This window comes from Gobius niger (assembly GCF_951799975.1).
Source record: "Gobius niger genome assembly, chromosome: 15".
NCBI lineage: Eukaryota > Metazoa > Chordata > Actinopteri > Gobiiformes > Gobiidae > Gobius > Gobius niger.
Genome location: NC_136866.1, coordinates 15,670,603 through 15,694,277, shown reverse-complemented (window position 1 = coordinate 15,694,277; position 23,675 = coordinate 15,670,603). Strand labels below are relative to the sequence as shown.

The window sequence follows — 23,675 nt, the reverse complement described above, 5'->3', positions numbered from 1 at the left end:
GCAACGTCTTCTCTTGATTTCAATAAAAATGCAAATTATTTATAAATTATTTTTAATTTAATTAAAAATTTAGCGTTATGTGTAATAAAAATGTAATAAATAAAAAAAAGTAGAGCTAGTAGTCGTTCAAGTTATAGCTCTCTCTGGGACATATGCCATTGTTACAGATTAACCTCTTAACTCCCACCTGAACCGACCTAATTTTCTCCAGTTCGGCTTTACCGAAATCTTAAAGGGACGATACGGAGATTGAAAATGTTAAAATTAAGTGTTTTCATCCCTCTACATGTTCCAGCAATGTCCTAATGTGTAGAATGAGCCCAGACCTGTTCACCACAACTGGCTCTAAAATCCTGCACTGTCACTCAAAAAGGTGTTTTTAAAGGGGTCTGCCGTCATGCACGAGTTTAATATAAAAGGTGCAGTTGCACGTATGACCTGAGGTGGCAGTAGTGAGTATAAAAATGACCAACTTGCATCTAGTCCCTTTAAAGCTTTTTGACTGGAGCTTACAACCTATAGGCCAGTGTAACGCCTAATTTGAAAGCTTTTTTAATTGCTTTTTCATCACTTTTTTGTTGCATTATTGTCGCTTTTTTTGTTGTTATTGTCGCTTTTTTGTCACTTTTTTGTTGCGTTATTGTGTTTTTTTGTTGTCTTATTGTCGCGTTCTTGTTGTATTACTGTTGCTTTTTTGTTGTGTTATTGTCGCTTTTTTGTTGTGTTATTGTCGCTTTTTTGTCACGTTTTTGTCACTTTTTTGTTGCGTTATTGTGGTTTTTTTGTTGTGTTATTGTCGCTTTTTTGTTGTGTCACTGTTGCTTTTTTGTTGTGTTATTGTCGCTTTTTTGTCGCGTTTGTGTCACTTTTTTGTCGCGTTTTTGTCCCTTTTTGTTGTGTTTTTGTCGCTAATTTATTGCTTTTTTCAAGAAGCTTTTAAGATGTCGGTGAAGTGGAACTGGAGTAAATGCTCTCGGTTAAGGCGGGGCTTTACAGATGAAGTAAGTCTTCTAATTTAAATAAAAAGGAAAGGAAACAAGCGTGCCTCCTCCTGTTGCAGTGCTTCTGGGCCGCTCCGGGTCGCAAACCACGCGCTCCCCTCCCCTCGCTCCAAGCGCCGGGCGGGACTTCCTCCTCTTGCGGATGCGTCCTCCTCCGGTGCAGAGCTGTTGTAGCAGGGCTTGGTCTGGGTGTCACCGGGCTGCTTGTGCTTGCGCGTGTGTGCGTGTGTGTGTGCATGCTTGTGTGTATGTGTGAGACCGAGGGGATCCTTGGCCACCGCTGCTGCTGCCGCCACCGCTGCCCCTGGACCCCGCCGCGACTGACCACAACATTCACGTGGCTATGCCCTGATAGAGAGCCGCCGCCGCCGCCAGCTGCTGCCCCCGCCGCCCCGCCACGATGTCTGATGTCAACAAGACTGTCCAGAAATGGCACGCCAGTTTCAGGAAAGCCACGGACTTTGACTCGTGGGGACAATTAGTGGAGGCGATAGATGAGTATCAAATGTAAGTGATGTTCAACATGTGTGTCCTTTTTTTTTTCTTTTTTTTTTTTCTATTTTTTTTTTTTTTTTTACGCGCGGCTGTTACGCCCTCTGCGCGCCTTCCTTTCGGCTCAGACCCTTCTTCTTCTTTGGGGGATTTCGTTTCAGAGAGATGAGCTGCATGCTTCCACAGTAACAAGTTCTCGAGTGTGTGTGCCAGTAAATAAAGCCTGCGCATCCATGACGTGATGTAGTGACCGCATAATAGAGGCGCGCGTGTGTGTGTACGGAGCGCTGCAGCCCCGTCCCCTGCCTGTCGGTCACTTTTTTTTGGCTTGTTTATCAGCTGCGGGGCCTGACAAGAGGGGGGAACCTCCGAGGATGCGAGGGTAGTGTGTGTGTGTGTGTGTGTGTGTGTGTGTGTGTGTGTCATGCAGCGCAGAAACAGGACAATTTTTCCTCAGAGTGTTGAGAAATAGTCAGCCACACCCTCCTGATGAATGCTGCTCTCACACTGGACCACTGTGTTTACCATTGTATAACACTCTCATCCCTATATTGCACAACATTATGTTTTTTTTCTTTCTTTTGATACGAGTGTGAACACCCAGTGCTGTATCTGCAGTCATTTTGTCTTATATCTTATTTTGTTTTTATTTAGCCTGGCGAGACAGCTGCAGAAGGAGGTCCAGGCAACCAATTCAACAGGCTTCAGTGAAGAACAGAAGGTACGATTTCGAAAACAACACAAAAGCCACAAATGTGACAAGAAAGCAACAAAAGAGGGATGAAAGTGCAGCAAAATAAAATGGACAAAAACTGAAAAAAAAGTGGCAAAAATAAGATGAAAAAGAAAGTGAGAAAAGTGATACACGGCAATAATGCGAGGGAAATCATCAGTTTAGATCAGTTTTGTAGGTCTTAGCTTTCAAATGAGGCGTTACACAGGCCTATAAGCTCTCCAGTCAAGCAGCTTTTAGATTTGGGTAAAGCCGAACTGGAGAAAATGCACTCGGTTAAGGGTCTAGATGCAAGTTGGTCATTTTATGCTCACTACTGCCACCTCAGGTCATGCATGTAACTGCAGCTTCTATATTAAGCTCGTGCATGACGGCTCTTCAGACCCAAAGTGACAACTTTCTGAGTAACAGTGCAGGATTTTAGAGGCAGTTGTGGTGAACAGGTCTGAGCTCATCCTACACATTAGGACATGGCCGGAACATGTAGGGCAGGGGTGTCCAAAGTGCGGCCCGGAGGCCAAATGCGGCCCTCAGACCAATTTATGGTGGCCCTCGGCCTCTTCACCAGAGATGGACCTTTTTATTTTTATTATCATTCTATACAATGCTAACCTAACAACTAACATTTTACTGTTAGACTGAGTTGGCATGAAGGTTTTAAGCTTAAATAGAGGTATGGGGCACAAATTAAACCTCTGCTAGTCGAAGGTTTTGCGGCACTAACTACCGATCTACGCCCCTTCACCCCGTGTATGCTTCAATATGCGGCCCCCCATGAAAAAAGTTTGGACACCCCTGATGTAGGGGGAGGAAAATAAGTCATTTTAACATTTTAAACCCCGTATAGTCCCTTTTAAGGTAAAAGATTAAAAATGAAATATCAGCTATTGTAAAGTTAACCTCTTAACCCCCACCTGAACCGAGCTTCTTGAACAAAGCATCTAAACCGCAGCCAAAACAAGGATGAAGTTACAACCAAAAAAAGTGACCAAAAAAAAGCAACAAAAACGTGCCGTAAAAGCACCAGTAACCCAATTTAAAAAGCGACAAAAAAAATGATTAAAAAGCATCAAAAAAGCAACAAAAAATGACAAGAACATGACCAAAAAAGAAGAAAAAACGAAAACAAGTAAAAAAAAAAAAACTACGATAACCAAACAAAAAAAAGAGTCTGAAACGCAACAAAAATGTGACTAAAACGCAGCGACCGCAACGCAATCAGTTTTGTAGGTCTGCAGAGGCTGTGTGCTCCAGTCGAAGAGCATTAAGATTTGGGTAAAGCTGAACTGGAGAAAATGTGCTCGGTTCAGGCGGGGGTTAAGAGGTTAATATATTGACAGCTAAAACCCTCTTTTACATTTAGGTCATGAGTTTAAGTTTACGTGTTGGGGCTGCCAGATTCGGTGACTAAAAGTTACTACAGTATCAGTCACCTGTTGAGTTTTATGACGTGATGAAAGTAAATGTATGACTGATTAAGGAAACCTCTGTTGTTTTTGTAGCGCCATTTCAAAAAACGGTGCCCTTTTGACAAAACCTACGCTCTGACTATGAAATGATTAGAGTGTATCGTTTTGCATCGTTGTGTGTTCCAGAAAACGTTGGGGAAAATCGCGACGTGTCTGGAAATGAGAGGTGCCAGTTTACAGGTAAGATGATGACACACCATCTTGGTTTACTTGACTCTTTTAGCGTTGAATATTAACAGTGGAGGAACGCGCCCGGAAAAGGGAAAATGTCTCATGGTAAATAAACAACTAAGGAGGCCGGTGTTAAAATCACTTCCTGGTCAGAGATGTGTTGACAAGAGTGTAAGATTGTTGGCATGAGGCAAAAGGTGTTAAATTCAAAGCAACCAAGCTATTGATTAGGGCTGAATAAAATGCTACTTTTGCAGTATTTCACTCATTTCAGCACCATATGTTAAATTAGTTCAGACAAAAACGTTAAGCAATTTGTCATAGTCATCAAATTGTCATCATCTAAATCTAAATGATTCAGTATTATTATCATCAGTGGCTTGTTTGGTCTCTTGTAGTGCAACAATCAAATAAAGGAGGAATTCAAGTTGGAAGATCTGAAGAAACTGGAGACGAGTAAGTCTGCGTAATGGAATCGCTGATAAATGCGACATATGTTCTGACTGTTTTCTTTTTTTTCTCTTCTCTAGTTATTACAAACATCTTGACCTTCAATAAGGAGTTCCCCTTTGACGTGCAGCCGGTGCCATCGCGGTAAAAAAAACCATTTTGATATGTCACATAAAGCTTTAGTCAGCGCTGTGTGGTAAAAAAAAAAAAAACGACTCCCAAGAGTTGCTTGAAGAAGTTCCGAGCACATGTGCACGAGGAAACGAGTGGAGAGAAAAGGAAAGTAAATAATGACGTTTGTAGACAGTGAAGCAGGAAAGAAATAACATGAAAACACATTTAGTACTGGATTTCATTACTTGAGTAAAAGTGTAGATCTGCACAGCGCCACCTACTGTTCTGGAGTGTATTAGGCCTAAAATGAACAAATCAGACAAATTAAGTTGGAGGTAAAATGTAGTGTAGAAAGCATGTTCTCAACACAAAACAGTTATCAGGTAAACTTTAATTTAACAGTTATTAAACGTAGAAATAAATGTGACTTTGACGATGACCCATAATCCATTGCGTCCGCAGTAAAATCCTTGCCCCTGGGGAGGAGGAGAACTTGGAGCTGGAGGAGGAAGATGCGGCGGCGGGACACGGCTCGGCGGACGTGTTCTCCCCCCGCGCTCCCGGTGAGTCCTTGCCGCTGTCCGGGCCCCGCTGCTACACTGGCCTTTTCGTTGTTATTCTGTACGTTGCTGTGGGCTGGTCATGGCATGGCGTCTGACTCTGAGTTTGTCTCTCTGTGGGTGCTGTGCATGGCTTCTTCTTTCACTCCTGCCCCGGGTTCGTACGCAAGCGGCACAAGGTACGGCTTCAGCGGCGCCGGTTTCATACACGGTGAAACAAAATCAAAACGACCAGTGCATGAGGAATAAAATATATATATACATGTCCTTCCAACACGGTAAAAACAAACCTGATGAAAGACGAGTAGCACCCTAACCCTCGTAATCTGTTGTTTCATGTGCCGGTCAAGCGCTCACATTTCTGACCGTCGCTGTCTTGCAGGTACCCTGTTGCCGCGGTTACCGTCAGAGCCAGGGATGACACTCCTCACCATAAAGATAGAAAAGATCGGCCTGAAGGACGCGGGCCAGTGCATAGATCCCTACATAACCTTCACTGTCAAAGGTATGGGCTCAGGAGACGCTGGAATTATGGGGCAGAAAACCCCCAAATTATTTTATTGTGTTTATTTTTGTTCAGTTTTACTTACTAGTATTGGTGATAAAAATACTGTTTTGAGTCCCTCCAGGAGTTTGCAGGCCTTTAATGTGTTTGTTGCGGGCTTAAAGGCCGTGGGCCAGATTTCCAAAAGTTACATCAAAATCAACATTTTCTTGCATTTTATATGTGTTTCAACCAAAGAGACTAAAAAGACCTAATATAGGCGTTATTTTTAATAGTTGCATCTGAACACTGTGGAGTTTACTTGATTTTGCGCCTCCAATCCAGATGCGAACGGTGTGGACTTGAACCCAGCGCAGGACACCCCCGTAGCCTCCAGGAAAGAAGACACCTACATTCACTTCAACGTGGACGTGGAGGTCCAGAAACACGTGGAGAGACTTCCTAAAGGTGCTCATGCTGATCTGGGTTTGCCCAACTTCAACTGACTTCAACTCAACACTTGACTCAGTTACACGTTTAGTTTCTGAATGATATGCCATGTGTTGCAGGCGCAGCTATCTTCTTTGAATTCAAGCACTACAAACCTAAAAAGAGGTTCACCAGCACCAAATGTTTTGCCTTCATGGAAATGGACGAGATCAAGCCAGGTCCCATTGTCATTGAACTGTAAGTTTCTGTAAAGTCGTGATGTCCCTTGATCTCCGCTGCATGTCAACTCAACAGTGTGTCGCTTTGCTTCAGATACAAGAAGCCCACCGACTACAAGAGGAAGAAACTGCAGCTGTTAACGAAGAAACCTCTTTATCTTCACCTTCACCAGACGCTGCACAAGGACAGCTAGGTTCCGTTATTTTCTCTATCCACAGTGCAGTTCACCTCATCCTTCAGCAATACAAATACGCTGCAGTTCTAGCACTTATTGAAAAGGGAACTGAAAACGTCTGTCATCTACTTCTGCCATCTCTTCTCAGCCAAATACTTTCGTACATCCGTCCATGTGGAGCATTATTGTTGCAAGAAGATTCGTACCAGCATAACTAGATCGGTCTGTAATGAGAAATGAGCGTCGTCAGTCTTGTGTAATAAGATGAGATAGAGCTGGGAGCGTGGGACATTTTTTGTTCTTTTAAAACAAATCATTCAGCACACGTGAATATAACTTGGCATGCAGACACATTTGACTACACACAGCGGATTACACTGACTTCTACAGACTAATCTTGTTACGACGCCGTTGTTTTTGTGACAGTAATGGCTCCTTGTTCTGTTGCAAGGATTTAAAAAACGATTTTTGGACTCCTGACCAGTCTTCCTCACCTTCACGTGATGAAACACTAGAGGTGCTTAAAGCCAACAACTTTTCCGGCTTGTATTGTCGGTGAATCGGTGGACTTTGATCCAGCTAAATATTATTCCAGAAGTGTCCAGGTCACGTAGGGACAGCGTTTATCCAATGTCACTAACCAAAATGGTTATTTATGATAGTTTTCTAAATGGGGTGTTTTTAACCGAGGTCGAGGAGCATCGGCCCAAGAAAAGGAAAGGTCACATTATGCAGGCTTTCTTTTGGGTGAGCGCTTATTTAACATTATGTGGTGGATTCCTCACGATAAACATTGGCGGAGCAGTCGCACGTTCATTCTGAAGCGAAGACGCTGCAGAAACAACTTGCATGTTTTGGTTTTGAGTAAACTTTCACCAAAAAAACAAGTGAAGGATTTGTTGATAATGAAGTCCTGTCTAAATTGAGTCTTACAAATGTCTTTGTATTTAACAGGTGCTCCCATCATAAACGTTGCTATACAATAATTCAGATTTTATCCCTTAAAACGCTGCAATAGAATTTAAAATATTTATTCAATAGCCTCGTGTTGGCCCTTTCAGCTCCTCAATTGCCTTTAGTACGAAGCACAGCTCATGACTGTGGCTACTTATATCAGTATCAATGTGCCAAAGGCCTTTTGTGCTGTCCACGTCTCTCCCCCGCCACCAGGGAGCGACAGACACAATCCACACGTCGCTACAACTTTTTCACACAATATTATCTGTTTTTTATGTGAGATGCCTTTACCACAAAGATCACTCTATAATCTTTAACATCAAGTTAAATGAAACCTTTCCCCTTCGCTGCTTGTCCACAGTCATCTGACACTTAATGCACTGAAGGCATATTTTGAACTAAAGATACCAAATAGAAAACGGACAAACACAATTCATAGATTTTATATTGAAAAAAATGTTCTAATGTAAAGAATTGGTTTTATTCTGTAACAATTATTGACTGGTGTGTTGAATTCAGGGTTGTCAACTTTGGAGAGACATTGTTCAAAGTGTAGTTGATTAAGACTAAAGAGAAGAAACTAAAGCCAGTGGGACCTTGAAGATCCTCCAAAAGTTTGTTCCTGTATTCTGGAGATTTTTATGCAAATGTTTGATTATACAAGGAGACTTTATACAAGTTTAAAAAATAATAATGCGGTGGTTCCCAACCTTTTTTGTCTTGCTTACCTCTTAAGTCTTATGCTCTGAGAAACCCCTACACATCGAGGATCCAGCTAGAATTTTTACATCGAGGATCCAGCTAGAATTTTTACATAGTGATCAACTAAACTGTTTATTTTATTTACCAGACTTGTCAAATTCAAAATGAATTTCTAATAATTTTCTCAAACCTTTACCATTATAATTAAGAATAACTTTTCTTATAGAACAATATTGAAATTGTACTCAGTTTTACCCTTAGAAGTGGTTATTTATAGGGCTCTGTGCACAATACTTTAAGTCAGGCTGTATAGGGAACGTGGCTTGGTTAAAATAACTTCAGTAATTCTGTTTCGCCCAGAACTGCATCAACCAAATGTTGCATAGAAACGTCTACATGAAAACTAATGTAACATCACATATATATATATCAAAACAAAGACCATCGTCCACACCAGAGCAACACAACGCCCCTGGACCCAGTCTTACCTTTGCCGGCGCTGACGGTGGTGAGAAGCAGCTGTTCATCTTCAGAGCTTTGGCTCCACAGTTTCATATCGTTTCATTCGGTTTCTAACCTGTCACAATCACAGAACGTAACACGTGGGACATGCTCTGTATATCCAGGACTAACGTCCACAGCCCGGTCCGTCCTCAAAGCTGTTAGTTTGGATTTCTATCCTGCCGCCTACTTCACTCGGAGCCAATCATATTAAAGAGGATTTCAAGTCACCAATTAAAAGTTGGTGAAAGTTGGCAGCCCTGAATTCGTTAGCTCTAGATGAAAAAACTGTGAAGGAAAATGTGCGCACATTTGATACATTTAATAAATACTTATGACTGTTGCTATTGTGAAAATGCTTGTTTTGTTTCATCGTTTTACTTACATGGATGGTGTAAAACCGAACTGAAATCATTGCTATTGTTCCCTGTGCTTTTATTTTGAAGTCTGAATGCCTCCCTGTTGTAAAGGCTCATTTTGTGGCTGCATGTTGTCTTTGTTTTGTATCTTGATTTTATAACATCACCTTTCTGTTGTACTGCAAGGACTGTAAATTAATTGTAAGATAATAAACATTATTGTAATAAATAATCAAAGCACTATTGAGAGTTTGAGCGTTTTGTTCCTGAATGTGCACGTCCACAAACGCATCACTGGCCAAGAAATCCTTCAGATTTATCCTGTGTAAAGATGTGTAACAGGAGAGAGCTTTTGCATTCTTTATTATTAAAACTACCAACATAGTAAAATAAGTTATACATCTGGCCATTACACATTTGCTTTAAGGTCCATTCTCAAGCAAAAACATTGGGAAATGATGGTTTTCCTGAAATGCTCAAAGCTAAATCTTTTTTTAAAAATAATTTCCACAGGAAATGACATTAAAACTGCCCCTTTAAAATCAATGCTCCAAACCAATTAAAAGATCACATGAGAATGAGCCGTTATTGCACGTGAAGCGGCGGGAAAAAGTTTCAGACTAAATGCTGTCCATATGAAGGATTATGTAGAAGGTGAATTCATCTGTTTTAAAGATGGTGCAGCAGAGAAAGAGGAGGAGCCCAGTGAAGGTCAGACATGTGCCCAGAGACTGGCTCAGACGCCACATTTACCAATAACACAGTGGGGTGTGACACTGGCCTCCTGGAGAATGAGCCAGAGACAGAGACTGGCCGTCACATCAGACTGTGTCTGAGTCTGTGTCTGTGATGGGATGGTTTTCGACTCCAGGGGTGTTCAGTCCTGGGCCACTAAGGGCCGCATGGCTAAGGCTCCATCCCAGCCGGACCCGCAGCCCTCTGGGGACTATCCGGGCCCGGGTTTCCCTGAGCACTAGAGTTCTGGAGGGACTGAGGAGGTGGCTGACCATAGGGGCCACTGTGCGGAGGGTGTGCAGGGACGCCATGGGGCAGCGGCCCTTGAGGTGGGACGCCATGGGGCAGTGGCCCTTGAGGTGGGACGCCATGGGGCGGTACTCTTTGAGGTGGCATGCCATGGGGCAGTGGTCCTTGAGGCGGGACGCCATGGGGCAGCCGTTCTGGAGGTGGGACTCCAGGAGGCAGAGCACCTGGGGGTGGGACACCATGGGGCAGGTCCATAGGAGGGCTGGCCCTTGGCCCAGGGTAGCGCATGTCAGGATGGAGGGGTGGATGGGGTCCCATAGGCCCTCGAATAACTGAAGAAGAAGAATATCACCCAACAAAAATAAAGATGGAGACAATGAGTCATTGAAAAAGTGAAGCTTAATGTTAAAAGTTGCTGTAGCGGGCACGTACCGTGTGGAGGAGGCATCGGTCCAAAGTTTGGATGAGGGGGACGGAAGTGTGGCGGTGGCAGGCCTCTGGAGTCCATGGGACCAGGGCCAGGTCTGGGCTGAAAGGCATGTCCATTTGAAGGGCGAGGCCCAAACTCGCCTCCCATGGGGACCCCTGGGTGTCCATTGGCTTGAAGTGGAGGCCCGTGGGGAGGCAGTCCCGGGCCGGGCGGAGGGTAGGGGTAAGGCCCAGGGCGCATGGGTCTGTATGCTCCTGGAGGAGGGAACCGCCCCGGAGGTCCCAGAGGTCCTGGAGGGAGCAGGGGCTCATGGGGTCCAGGCCCAAGAGGAGGTCCTGGGACAGCGGGGCCAGGAGAGTCTCTGATGGGAGAGGCAATGAAGGAGCCCAGGCCCTAAACACAAACATGTGTCAAATATACAAACCACATCCAGATCGACCGGTCAAACCAGAGCAGCTCTCACTGATGTATTTGAACACAAGACGCTCTTTAGGCCCAACACAAGCTACATCTGACCCAGACACAACATCAGCATTTGTCCAAACATCCATGTTATAAATAATGCATTTACAAAATGGTTCACTCGTGTTAAACTGCTGCACTTCCTCAAATTGTCAGAAAATGGCAACAAATCCACACACAGTATAGAGGAAAATCAACCTCAATGATGCTGCAAACTGATGTGTATTTGATTTGTTGATGCTCTTAATGCAGTATATGACAAACTGTCATTGAGGAAGCACAGAATAGATGATCATCTACTAAACAATTGTTATTTTCTGATTTGACATCCGTGAGACCAGTCAGCCCAAAAGTTAGGTCAAAATCAAGTCAACCAAGACACCTGGTTTCTGAAAACTGAAGATATAGTTTATTATAAGGATTGCTAAAATCCTTGTCAAAGTTCTTCAAGGTTTAGAAGATAATGCAGAAGATAAATGCAGTTTCCTCCGACTCTTCTTACTGCACTTCCTTTACTCTGGTCCTTCACTTCTTTGTAAATATTTGAAGGACAAAGCTTCATCAAACATAACACTGATCATACAGAGATGACGTGAGTAAACGGAGATTAAAGGCGGGTCTAAATGCGTGTTAATCTCATGTTAGTTGAAGGCCCATCCCATGCCTCTGCAGTACTCACGGGCTCTGGGCTCTCTGAGGAGACCTGTCCCTCAGCCTTTCCCTGAGGAGGAGGCTGCTTCAGAGGGACACACACATGGATGAGGCGGGGGACAGATCGAAAGAAACAACCAAAGAACAAGACTCACCGGGGCATCCATGTTGGCCGGCGACGAGTTACGAGGCCCCATCATTTCTGCAACAAAGGGGCAAGATGGAGAGATCATTTTAATGTTAGGAATAGAAGAGAAGAGAAGACTACTGATTATTTCACATCTTGGTGTGTAATAAAATGACATACCCATCCCAGACATGTGCTTGTTTTCAGCGTAACGTCCGTGAGGGTCTGACGGCGGTCTGGGGCCTGCAGACCACACAATACATCACACTGTTACAAGCTCAAATCAGCCACTTTTAACCAGACTTCTTCTTTAAACCAAAACATTCAGGTGCCTAGCCAGGGTGATGCTTAACACTTACAACAAAGGAAAGAGGAAAGAAAAGACAGAAAATGTATTGAAGGACTCTGTAAGTAAGGCAGACTGCAGGGCTTACAACCCAAAGAGACACAACTAAGAAGAGAAGAAGTGAAGTGAGGGATGCAAAAGCAAATCAAAGGGCTTTATGAGGGAAGCTGGATCAGGGGAGAGCTGTCCAACCGGTGAAGAAGCCTCCAACTCACCATACTGGTCTATTTTTCGGCCCACGGGGGCAGAGGGGGGCCGCCTGGGTCCCTCTATCATTATAGGAGGAGAAGGCGCTCCCCCACTCACTGGAGACGGCCCGTACGAGTCACCTGTCGCAATCAAACCAGCCCGGTTACACACAGCAAAAAACAGGCAAAAGCACTCTTGACAAAAGCGGCTAAAGGCTCCTCGGTGTGGGCTCCGCTGTAACGCTCGTGCAAACTGTCCCTCTCAAAATACTACACACATTGGTACCTTGTCGCGCTCCAGGGAACTGCCCAGAGTTGGGTCTGAAGAGAGGAGCCCTCTTCTCATTGAGCTGGGACGTGAGAACAGTCAGTCTAAAGGGGACAAAAGCTTCTTAGTACTCAGCATTGATAAGGGGTAACCACCATGTTGCACGTGTGGGTCCACATATCGTCACACTCACTTTTCTCGTAGCTTAGATGCTTCAAGCTTCTCCTGGTTCAGCGCTCGTTCGGCATTTCTTGCATTTATCTACAAAAAAGAGAAAATATTGACTGTATTTTATAGCTTAGCAAGACAACTCTGAAGAGAAACGTTGTGGCACTTACCCAGTTTGAGTGGGTCTTGTTTTCCTGTTCTTTAATCTACGAAAAACAAAAAGGTAAGAGCATTAATCATCTTCATCTTGTTACGTAGTAACGTTGTTACGTTGTTCCACAGACTGCTCGCACCTGCTCCTTGTACATCTCTTCAGTCTTCTTCATCTGCTCCTCCATCTCGTTGATGCGCTGCCGCAGGACTTTGACCTGCTCCTCGGCCTCCGTGGCCTTCCCTCCCACCTCCGTCAGCATGCTCTCCTTACTGCGCCGCTCCATCTCCTCTTTAGTCAGCCTCCTGGAAGATCATCAACACTTCTCTGATCAGCTAAGACTGAAACTCTTCAAACGTCAACTAGACCTGCGAAACGTGTCAGCTCCACTCACTGTTGCAGAGCGCTCTCCTTCTGTTGGTACATCTCCACAATGATGTCATTTTTCTGTTGCAGAATCTTGTGCTGGTTTTCCACATGACTCTTCTCCCTTTTGAGCGTTGCGATGGCGTGCTCCAGCTCCTGGTGCTGTTCTGTTTTCAACACATTACCATTGTCAAAACCAACAATAATAACCAGTACCGACTCTGAAATTTAAGTAGCAAACCAACCTTCCAACGCTTTTCTGGCCTTTTCTTCAGTGAGTAGTTTGGACATGAAGTGGTCTCGTTCCTCTTCTACAACTGTGAGAGTGGTCTGCACCTGTGAACATACAGAAGGAGAGTAGAGGGGCTACACAATCAGTCGCAACTGGACCTAAAGCGGTTTGGTCTGCAAAATGTCGGCGACTTACCCGTGAAACATCCATCATCTGTTTGATTCTGTTCTTTATGGCTGTTGTCTTATCTGGCAAAAAACACGCACATTAGAACATTTTGACATGTTACACTTCTAAAAACATAAACATGCAGCTTTCTACCGACCTATAGACAACTCTCCATTTGCCACTTTGGGGTCTCCTTTCTGCAGATCACAAGCGTCAAGGTCTGACAGAAGGTCCGACAAAACCTTCAAAGATGTACAGCCAACATTAGTTTGAAATATTTGAAGATTAAAATAATCTGTGGTTGTAGTGACTGACTTCAATGTTGTGATCTTTGAGAACCAAAGAGTCTTCAAGCTCCTTTTGGGACTTCTGAAATACTTTAATCCGCTCACTCAGCTCCTTATGTTTGTCCTCCCAGCTTTTAATAGTGTTTTTTAGCTGCAACAAAGAAAAGAAATTTAGAACAACTTAAAAAGATACAACAACATGGCAGAAATGATGGTCTTACTGATTTATTTTCTTCTTTAAGTGCAGTGTAATCTTTCTCCAGACTTTTTTGCTGCACATTTCGGGCATCTTCCCGAATCTTTGCCTCGTCCAGGAGAACGGTCGTCTACAACACACGTGAAATGTAAATATTACGTTCACCCAAACACACACTGACATCGTGAACTGAAAAAGCTATACCTTGGCGAGCGTTTCCTGAATCTTTTTCCTGCTTTGCTGCAACTTCTCATTGGACTTCTCCAGTTTGTCAATCTGTGTCGAACAACAGTTAGTAATTTTAGTGATAGTAGCAGTAGTAAAGCAATGTTACATTATCGTCAACTTACTCTGGTTTTGTTTCTCTGAGAGCCAACCCTTTCTTCTTCAAGTAGCTGAATATATCTGTTCTTTTCTTGAGCCATTTTATCGTTTTGCATTTCTGCTCCTGTTACTCTCTTCTGTGGAGAAGATGAATAAAAAGAGTCAAAACAATGGCCTATACATTAATCATGGAAAAAACGTTTGTCACATTATTCAAAATTGTCCATTACGACTGGCCGATAATACTTAGTAGTAACGATACCGGCCAATACTTCATACAACAACTTCCTTACCTCAAGAGCCTGCATCTTCTTCAGTGCAGTAGTAGCTGTTTCTGCAGACTCTTTCTGGTTTTCTTTTAGTAGTTCAGTCTTCATAGTAAACACAGAAAACCGTAAGCGACATTGACCTTTATAAACCTTCCAAATACGTCAATGAATTAATCAATGTCTTACCTGTGTCTGCATTTCTGTTATTTTAACCAGCGCCTCCTCCTTCTCTTTTTTTAATCGCTCAATTTGTTCATTGAGCTTTTGATGATCCACTTTTCACATGTAAGAGAAGCAGACATGCATAATTAGCCTGTATTTGCACAATGTTAAGGCATAAAGTCTGTATGGTGAAAGAAGAGGAAAAACATACCCAGATAATCCCTTTTCTTCACCTAGAAAGAGACACAAACCATTATAAAAACACTTGCACATTTAATCAACTCATTATTAGTTTGTCTTTCAGAAAATAAATAGAATTGAGCAGTTGCATTTTTTTTCAGTGCGTCAACAAAGACTTTATTCTTACACTTACTGCAAACTACTTTCCCCACTAAACAAAAGCCGCTTTATTGATTTGTCCCGAACATTCTTTCAGTCATGTTTGTGGTAAACTCACAGCCAACACGGTCCTCCAGAAAAACAGGGTGAAGGTCAGAATCCCGACCAGAGCGGTCACAACCACGGCCTGCCAGGGACATCCCATCAGAGTCTCCCCTGGTCGCCACTCCTCTGGCAGCAACGCGATCATCTGGGGAAGACAACACCGCTTTAATGGCAATAATTCAAGGCAATAACATCAAACTAACTACATATTGGCAAATTGAGAAGCAGCATCTTCGGTGAGAAACTGTCGGCTGAAAGGGTCTGTGTAACAAGGAATACTAACAGCATCCTGGATATTGAGGCAACAGGAAATTACTGCACCATGCTGTTGCAATGATTTAGGGAAGTCATCACTAAGTAGAGTGTGTACTTAAAAGAAATAGCCTAGTATGCACGGCAATTCAGCCCCATCCCTGAATGTGTCCCATTTAACTTGGCCGAACCAATCCAAGCAGCAACAAAAAATGGCCAGCTGGAACTGACACTTATGTCTACCAAAAGGTTTTGCTTGCAACCAACAACAAATAAATAACTGGACAGCCTTGAAAATAAACCAATAAACTCAGCATCAATGCCTGAAGGGATTAACGGCGCACAACCTCCTTATAACAGGCTGCAGCCAACCCAAAACAATAAATGCTACAGAGAGAGTGCACACACACTAATAAACCAACAATATCCCATTCATTCAAAGCTCACACTGTGATCCAGGTCCAGATATGATCTTATTGAGTAATCCCAGACACGTTATTGAGCCGCGGTCATATGCTGCTTACTAACACGTCATCACGGTACAGCAGCAGGCGGTGTATTTTCATTGTAGCCTTTATTTTGTTGACTTAACATGACCTGCACGGACACTTATTTACTTACACGCCGCAGCTCGTTGATGAAAAACACGTACACATGATCCTGTTGAAGGACGGGGCGGGATACGGTGTCACTGTCCATGCCAAATCACTAAAACCCGCTCTGAAACTAGATTAGCTTTAGCGCAGGTGTTAGCTTCTTTGACAGATGGATGCTAGCGGTGATCAAACGGAACTGCTGCGCTACTACTTAGGTTTTAGTGACCAAAAAAAACAACCTCAGATTATTCGGAGATTGGGTTTAACAAGTTAGTTGATTGAGTAAATATATTATGTAAGTGCCAATGGAAAAAAAAAAAAATCAAAATAATCCGGGTAGCTGTCAAAACACAATGGTAACTAAACAAGAAAGCTACAGCGTTAGACGTGATGAAAGGCTTTATCAAAACAAAGAAAAGGCTGATACTACGGCCTCGATAGCGCAGTTATTCGGTCTAGTCCGGCTGTAGTAAATAACAAGCATATCGGTCAGGCCTGCCGGTTAGTAGCTTGAGAAGCTGCTGCTTGTGGTGAACTTCAACCTACACCGCGACAGTCAACAAGACGAGGCTGCGTTCAGGGAACATGCGGACAGCGCCGAGGCGTTCAGTGGCGTGGGAATTCAATCAAACAACCTCTTAACACCCACCTGAACCGAGCACATGTTCTCCAGTTTCCCAAATCTAAAAGCTTCTTGAACGAAGTGTCAAAACAGCGACGAGAGCGGGGACACAACAAAATAAAAATACATAAAAAAGAAACAACAACAGAGTGACAAGGACACAATAAACAAGCGATGAAACCCCCCAAAAAAAGAGCCACAAAAAAGTGCCAGAAAAGCAAAAATAACACAATAAAAAATCGACAAAAACATGACTACAAAATGACAAAAAATTACAAAAACGCAACTAAAAAAAACACACAAAAACAAGACAAAAATTCTTCTACAATGTGACATAAAAGCAGCGGCAACATAACAAAAAAGTCACCATCAGTTTTGTAGGTCTTAGCTTTCAAATGAGGCGTTACTCTGGCCTAGAGCTTTTATATTTGGGTTAAACTGAACTGGAGAAAATGTGCTCGGTTAAGGCGGGGGGTAAGAAATTAATCATTTGACTGTCGATGGCAAGTCAGAAATAATCATATGTTAACCCACGCTACACAGATTGCACTTGAGATCCTTGTTAATATGAAATACTGCTACAAATAATCCAATGTGCATGAATTATAACATGGAACAGGTTGTTTTATATGGATTAAATTTGTGAAGTTTGGATTCAAGTATCACCAAGTCTGTTTGTGTTAAGTTTGAGTCAGTCGCAGGCTGAAAAATCTCATCAGGCCTGCTTTTACAAATGCTGTCATAAAAGGGTGGCCTGAAGCTTAGGGTGAGTCCTCCTTAGTGATCAGTCCTGCGATCAGTGACCATGGGGGCTGCAGGGTCACCCGAGGCAACTGGCACCCCATCAGTGAGTAATCTTCCATGGGCAGAATATATTATCTATCTTCAGACGCCTTGAGACAGACAGTTGTGTACCATGCAAGCTGCAAAGGTAACCTCACAGATCGAAGCGATATTATGTAGTGCTACCCATTGAGCCACCAGTCCACATTTAAAACACCATTTCCTATGATGTATTATATCTAATCCAATGGTGCTTGATAACACAGAAGTAATGACATGAAACAGACGTGTGCATTAAACTTACCACGGTGGCCCACTCTGTAGTTTTACGTTTGACCATTGCAGTGACACACGCCAGGTAAGTGAGAGCAGTAGAGAACAGCCCCACTTCATCTTCAGGGAATTCAGGAGGGGGATCCATGGACTCCATAACAACTACAATAGATGATTATTACAGAGGTTTAATACTGTTCTGCAGAGAGGCCTTGATGATTTAAGAGTTATAGATTATAAAATGTGATATTTGTGGCGCAACTGGAAAGAAATACGTTGCCAAATGAAATCTCCTTACCAAATTGGAGTTATTTTGAGTGTGACAATAACATAATTAAAGGATTAAAGCAATGACGTCACAAATATTGTCCTCATGGAATGGAATACTAAAAAAGGCAGCTGGAAACCTACTCTTTAAAGTAAGATGTTTTGGAAATATTTCTAAAACATTGCCTATTTGTGTTCCCAGATAAGCGATAACCATGTTCAAATCATATATTGACCTCCATGACTAACCTGAAGGAGAGTTGTCCACCTCTACGCCTAGCCCCATGTCCAGCGGGTTCTCCAGTGTGGCATGTGGGACTTTAGGCAGCTCGTCCCCTGTGCTGAAACTCTGCCGATTGTCTTTGTTTCTGTTAAAATGCCCAGTATCCTCGTCCAGGCTGACATCTGGCGCACCACCTTGAACTTGATCCAAAATAATCCCCTGGGGGGTTTGAGCATCTGTGTCGGTGGGCTGCTCCTCCAGATGTGATGCTGTGAGGTCATGTGATTCCTCTGTTGAGTTTTCAAAATGCGTCTCCTCATTGATATCAGGCACATCTTCTTTGACATTTGACTCTTGATCAACTGAGAAAATCACAGAAAAAAGAACACAAATAAACTTTACTACCACATTTACAACCAAATAATCATCATTATCACACAAGGACCAGAAAATTGACTAAATATATCACAGTCCTGAGTACGGAGCACTACAATATTTCAAGGTTTGTTAGTTGTTTTCCCAGAGCAGATTATTTTTCAACAACTATAAATGCGAGTTATAAAACCATACCCACTAATACTGTGCAAAGGGCAGATGCAGTATCTGTCCTAATCCAATTCAAACAATAGTTTTGTACATTGGACAGTGCAGTAACAAAGTAATTTGTCTTTGTAAACACTGGCAGCTGTACAGCAGACAACGCCAAAGAACGACATCCTGTTGAAGCATGAAGTAAGCGTTTCTACCGCCCAGACTCATTTTATAATGTAACTACAGTGGATTTGCAACCTATATAAGTTTGTGGTAATTACAAAATGTACAAAATATTAAAAATTATTGTTTGTTAATATGTGAAGTTGACCCTTGTTTTTGACGGTTAATAATGCAAATTTTTAACACATATGTTTTTTATTAACTTGTCACAATTGGAAGCAGATTTGTCCATTGCCAACAGTATACCAACAGGACATTACAGTACATAAAGCACATGAAGTCAATAGGTCTTTAAAAGCACATCAGTGAAGGTGACACTGGCCCATGTCCCTGGCTCTCAGCACCAGTGCAGAGTTTCAGGAGCAGCAGTTATCTGATCTCTTCACATTCAGGCGGTGACGGATACATCACACCTGCCTTTCATTCAATTTCACAGACCGTTTTACAACATGTACACAGCACTAAATGATTGGGAATGCAAGTACCTATAGTGGCAAGACTAATATGAAATTGTCACTTTGTTACAGTATTACCTTTACTTAAAGCTCCTGGCTGAACTAAACAGTACTGTTAAAAAAACACCAATTGTTACGTGTTTGATATATGACTATAATGAGAGGATTAATGGCTTGTAGGGGGAATTTACAGCATTTTCTAGTACGGCAAAACCTTCCAATGAAACTCTTTTGATAGTAATTTACCAGCTTTATAGACCAATAGCCAGCCAACTAAGTTATTACCATAAATGTATCAAACTCACCTTGTTCGCCGTCTTTCTTCACTTCTGCTAGAGGCGCACTATCACTGGCTGTGGAGTACTTGTGTCTCAGGCTGAATGCAAGCTCCTGGAAATCATCTAAAATTTCAGTTTCCTCATCTATATTTGAACCGACATGCTGATCGTTGCTATATTTCGATTCACGTCTATCCAAAATCTTCTCCACTTCATCCAGGATTGCATTTTCACTCGTTTCCAGAATCCTTTCCAGAGAATTCTCGATCTCCTGGACGCTGCCTATTTCTGACTGGCGTGTGGCCTGTAGCTCCATCCGCAAGTCTTCGAACATGGCTTCCAGTTTGAACAGATTGTTCAGGCCCAAGTACTTCTGACAACGTGTCATTTTCTCTTCGGACAAGTGGTCTCGTAAAATGGACAGTCGCATAATGTCGTCACTGTAAATTGGTTCAGGTTCAGGTTCAGGTTCAGGTTCAGGTTCTGGTTCAGATTCTGGTTCAGGCAAAGACACCGGAGGCACTGTTTCGGATGAATGGGTGTCCAAAAGTTCATCCGTTGGCGTTGATGGCTCTTGTGTGGAGATCTGAGGCACGCTTGGTGAGTCTAGAGACTGTGCATTGTCATCAGTGTCCGTTTGAGACACAGAAAGTGCATTTTCATCTTCAAGTAATGCTTCCTCCTCTTTTAAAGCCGGCTCAATGTCCTCAATGTTCTTGTGCGTTGGTTCTTCCTTAGTGTCTGATTGACCGCTATGGTCAAAAATGTCAAGCTTTCTCTTGAATAACTTTTCTGCAATACTTTCCGGTTTATGTTTTACGATATCTAAATCATGCAAGTCTTCCTCTTCAATTGATGACTTTGAATCAGTCTCAACATTTATTTCAGTTGCATTTTCCTCCAAATTCTCTTCTTGGTTTATAATACCACCACTTTCTTCTGTTTTTTCAACTGTATTTGTTACGGGTGATTCACTAATCATCTCTACATCCTCCACACTTGAGTCTTCATCCTGCGTTTGTAGTGTTTGATCCTGAGAGTCGACCTTCTCCTGAGTTTGCGAAGCTTCATCTTGTTGCATCGGTTCCTCCCCGTGAAGGTCATTGCTTTGCTGTGTCTCTACCATTTCCACTTGTGTTTCTTCCGGGACAACCACCTCTTCCAATACAAGTTCCTCACTGTTTTGTTTTGTATCATCTCCGTCTTGCGAACTTTCATTTTGCAATTCTTTTTCATCTTCTTTTGAAATGATCTGTGGCGGCTCGACTGGCTGAGTAAATTTAACATCTAGTGGGTGCTTGTCCGCTCTTATCTCATCAAATGTCTTAGGAGGTGGCACAACGTCGTCTTCATCATCGTCATCATCCTCGTCCGATCCAACATTGTCATCGTGCATTGGTTTTTGTCCACCCGTTACAACAGAAAACACCGCATCTCCAAGTGATGACCACACGCTTTCTTTGTCATCTTGTCTTTCCTCCTCCAAATCCACTGATTTAGTATCATCTTCTGTCATCAATTGCGATTCAATTGCTTGTTCTTCTTGCATTTCTTCTTCTGGAGGGGTTGTTTTATCAGTCGCCGTTTCTTCAGTCACAACAGCTTCAAAAGTATCCCCATAGCTAGGTTTTAGGTCAGGAACTTGCGCATTTTCAGATAGAGAGACATGCAGTTCAGGTTCATCAGTGCCTTCCGGCTGAAAAGTATCCTCTTCTTCTTGCTGGAGCAAGTCTTCTTTGGTTTCGTTGACCTCCGCTGTAATGTTTTCAACACTCTCTTGCAATGTTTGCTCCTCATTCTCATTGTCCACAACTGTGGCGTCAGGTGTTACTTGCTTTTCCAAAGACTTTAATGCCGTTTCAGTCTCACGTAGTGACGCATTTTTTTCATCCGGGACCTCGATATTGTCCGGTGGGATTTCCTCTTCCAATGGCTTTGTGTCTGTTGGTATGGACTCTGTGACGTGGGATGATGTAACATTACTTGGATCTTTACTGCCCTCTTTCAAAAATGCTAATAGATGGTCGACATCGTAGCTTTGAAACTTATCGAATCCAGTTTCAAAACAGACAAAATCTGTTTCCTGAAACAAAAAAACACAAACAACAGTGATTTTCTGTTTCATTTTATAAATCAACAATATCTGCACATAAACTGCTGTAGGATTTAAAGTGTTAAAATTCAGCATTTTGTGGAGACTTTAGTGACTCTTCACTGTCTATTTCCCCCCCTGAGACAAAAACAAGCTGAACAATAAAGTTGCATCAAAAATGCTTCATGTTTATTGTATAAACATACCAAATTTAATTTACAACTCTGGACTGTTAAAAGACTTAAAAAAGGCAATTTGTATTGATTTAAACTACAAGTATAACTTATCCCTCAAGGCTGGGAAGAAATTTGTGGAAAATGCAACAAATGCGACAGAATAGCAACAATAGATGAGTGTTATTAAGAGACAACAGCTATACACACCTCAGCTGGAACTTCATATTCTTTCTCTGTATAAATGTGATTTATTGCAAGAAGATCTTTAGGAAAATACCCAAAGTTACTCCCGACCTGTGGAAAGATACAGCTTACTTGATTAAACGCAACAATATTTTAACATTTTGGATTGGTTATGAGATGACTTACACTTCCAGCCCACATGTCGGCTCTCTTGCCGGCCAATTTGTAGTAAACATAAATGGTTTCTGATTTCTTAAAAGAAAGAAATCTACAGTCCGGTCCACGAAAATCATCCAAGGCTTTCCCCCGGACCAACAGCACTGTACAGAAAATGGAAACATTTCATTACTGCAACACTCACTCAAAGATGCTGACAATCTTGTGCAGCATTCATTATTTTAAGTCAGTAAGGTACAGTTTAGGAATCAACTCTAGCCTATTTGGTTACTTATCAACAAATGCAAAGAGGACTGCAAAAAACAAATACACTCTCTAGGCTATTTGCACAAACCTGGCTGGGTCTAGGCAAACCTCAGTATAGGATTTGTTTGTATTTTAGGTCATCATCTGTTAAGCTACAAATGGTTTAACAGGGTGGAAGATGGCAAAATTAAAAAAAGTAAATAATGGAAAACAATGGGGCTAACTTGCATGACCTCTTAGCTAAGGTGAACTAGTGTTTGTTGGGGGACAAAAGGTTACCACAATTTAGTCAAACCGGGGAGCTAATTGTAGCTAACATTAGCTAATGGGCAGGCCGAAAATACCAGGCTGCCCGGCCAAATAAACACCATCAAAACATATCCACAATCAACAATCTCATGCCAATAACACTATGGCAGCATCCCTACAACTACCACACTAATAAAAAGCATCATTGCCACTACAAAGGTTGATTCAGGGCGCGATTATCGACCGGGTAACAGTTCAAAAGATAAGGGAGTTTATGGCGACTAGCTGAGCAAAGGGATGTGGGAGATGCATCCTCCTCTGGAAGTCGGGATACACCTCAACTTACGGCTGCATTCCTCGTCAGCACATCGCTTCAAGTCAGAGAACCGCTTTTCCAAGGCCGCAGTAGATATAAAATTAAATAAAAGTAATAAAAATCCGTTGTGGTAGATGTATTTTGCTGCCATGCTGGCACTTGTGTGTGTTGGGCTGCTGTAGTGCAGTGAGTGCAGAGCAGCTGGGAGCGAGACACGTCAGCACCGTCAGCACCGTCAGCACATGCGCAACACCATGGTATTCACGAAGCAAAGAGCGTAATCTGCGTAATCTTCTTCTCCGGCAGACGAGGCGCCTCCCATGCGACCTCCTGGCACACTGCTGCCTCTCTTGGTGAAATAAGACAACTACATCCACAACAGACGGAAGGACAAGGAAGTCCAGGAGCGCTTTTAGCAAAACCCTGGCCCTGGGATGGACTAAGTATTGATTCTGAGACGAAGGCGCAACTGCTTGAAACAGCTCAGCTCGTTGAGTTGCTGGACAGTCAATAAGAACGTGTTTGCAGTGTTGAATAGTAATGGCGACCCCTAGTGTCGCTCTCACACATTTTCTGCCAGACAGCTGAAGGAAACCTTTTGATAGTTGATTTACCATGACCTCAATTTCTCTCTTTAAAGCCCCTTTTGCAGCTATTTCATTTCCATACACACCCACGTGAGATGGAACCCACAGGAATCCCACACTCCCCCC

At 42.7% G+C, this 23,675-nt stretch overlaps 2 protein-coding genes across 3 annotated transcripts; one reads left to right on the top strand and one right to left on the bottom strand.

Moving 5' to 3' along the window:
• Window positions 1-1,171: 1,171 nt before the first annotated feature.
• Window positions 1,172-7,770, top strand: aida (axin interactor, dorsalization associated). Of its 2 annotated transcripts, XM_079572816.1 has the most exons (11): window positions 1,172-1,508; window positions 2,148-2,214; window positions 3,822-3,875; window positions 4,265-4,322; window positions 4,397-4,460; window positions 4,893-4,993; window positions 5,161-5,169; window positions 5,373-5,495; window positions 5,820-5,942; window positions 6,044-6,161; window positions 6,237-7,770. In XM_079572816.1, the coding sequence occupies exons 1-11, from the start codon at window positions 1,402-1,404 to the stop codon at window positions 6,334-6,336; spliced, it is 924 nt and encodes a 307-aa protein (XP_079428942.1). In that variant the 5' UTR covers window positions 1,172-1,401; the 3' UTR covers window positions 6,337-7,770. The 2 variants fall into 2 exon arrangements, with proteins under 2 accessions (XP_079428942.1, XP_079428943.1); XM_079572817.1 differs by lacking the exon at window positions 5,161-5,169 and having other exon boundaries at window positions 1,173-1,508; window positions 6,237-7,769.
• Window positions 7,771-9,646: 1,876 nt separating this feature from the next.
• On the bottom strand, window positions 9,647-23,151 carry mia3 (MIA SH3 domain ER export factor 3). Its single transcript, XM_079572585.1, has 28 exons — window positions 22,993-23,151; window positions 22,161-22,294; window positions 21,999-22,085; window positions 19,551-21,606; window positions 18,103-18,438; window positions 17,618-17,748; window positions 15,074-15,205; window positions 14,828-14,849; window positions 14,641-14,729; window positions 14,479-14,556; window positions 14,212-14,322; window positions 14,066-14,137; window positions 13,887-13,991; window positions 13,694-13,816; window positions 13,536-13,620; window positions 13,406-13,458; window positions 13,224-13,314; window positions 13,007-13,145; window positions 12,755-12,917; window positions 12,632-12,667; window positions 12,487-12,554; window positions 12,312-12,397; window positions 12,053-12,166; window positions 11,672-11,734; window positions 11,520-11,566; window positions 11,393-11,446; window positions 10,254-10,644; window positions 9,647-10,153 (listed from the first exon to the last, which is right to left on the bottom strand). The coding sequence occupies exons 1-28, from the start codon at window positions 23,111-23,113 to the stop codon at window positions 9,744-9,746; spliced, it is 5,397 nt and encodes a 1,798-aa protein (XP_079428711.1). The 5' UTR covers window positions 23,114-23,151; the 3' UTR covers window positions 9,647-9,743.
• Between the last annotated feature and the right edge of the window lie 524 nt (window positions 23,152-23,675).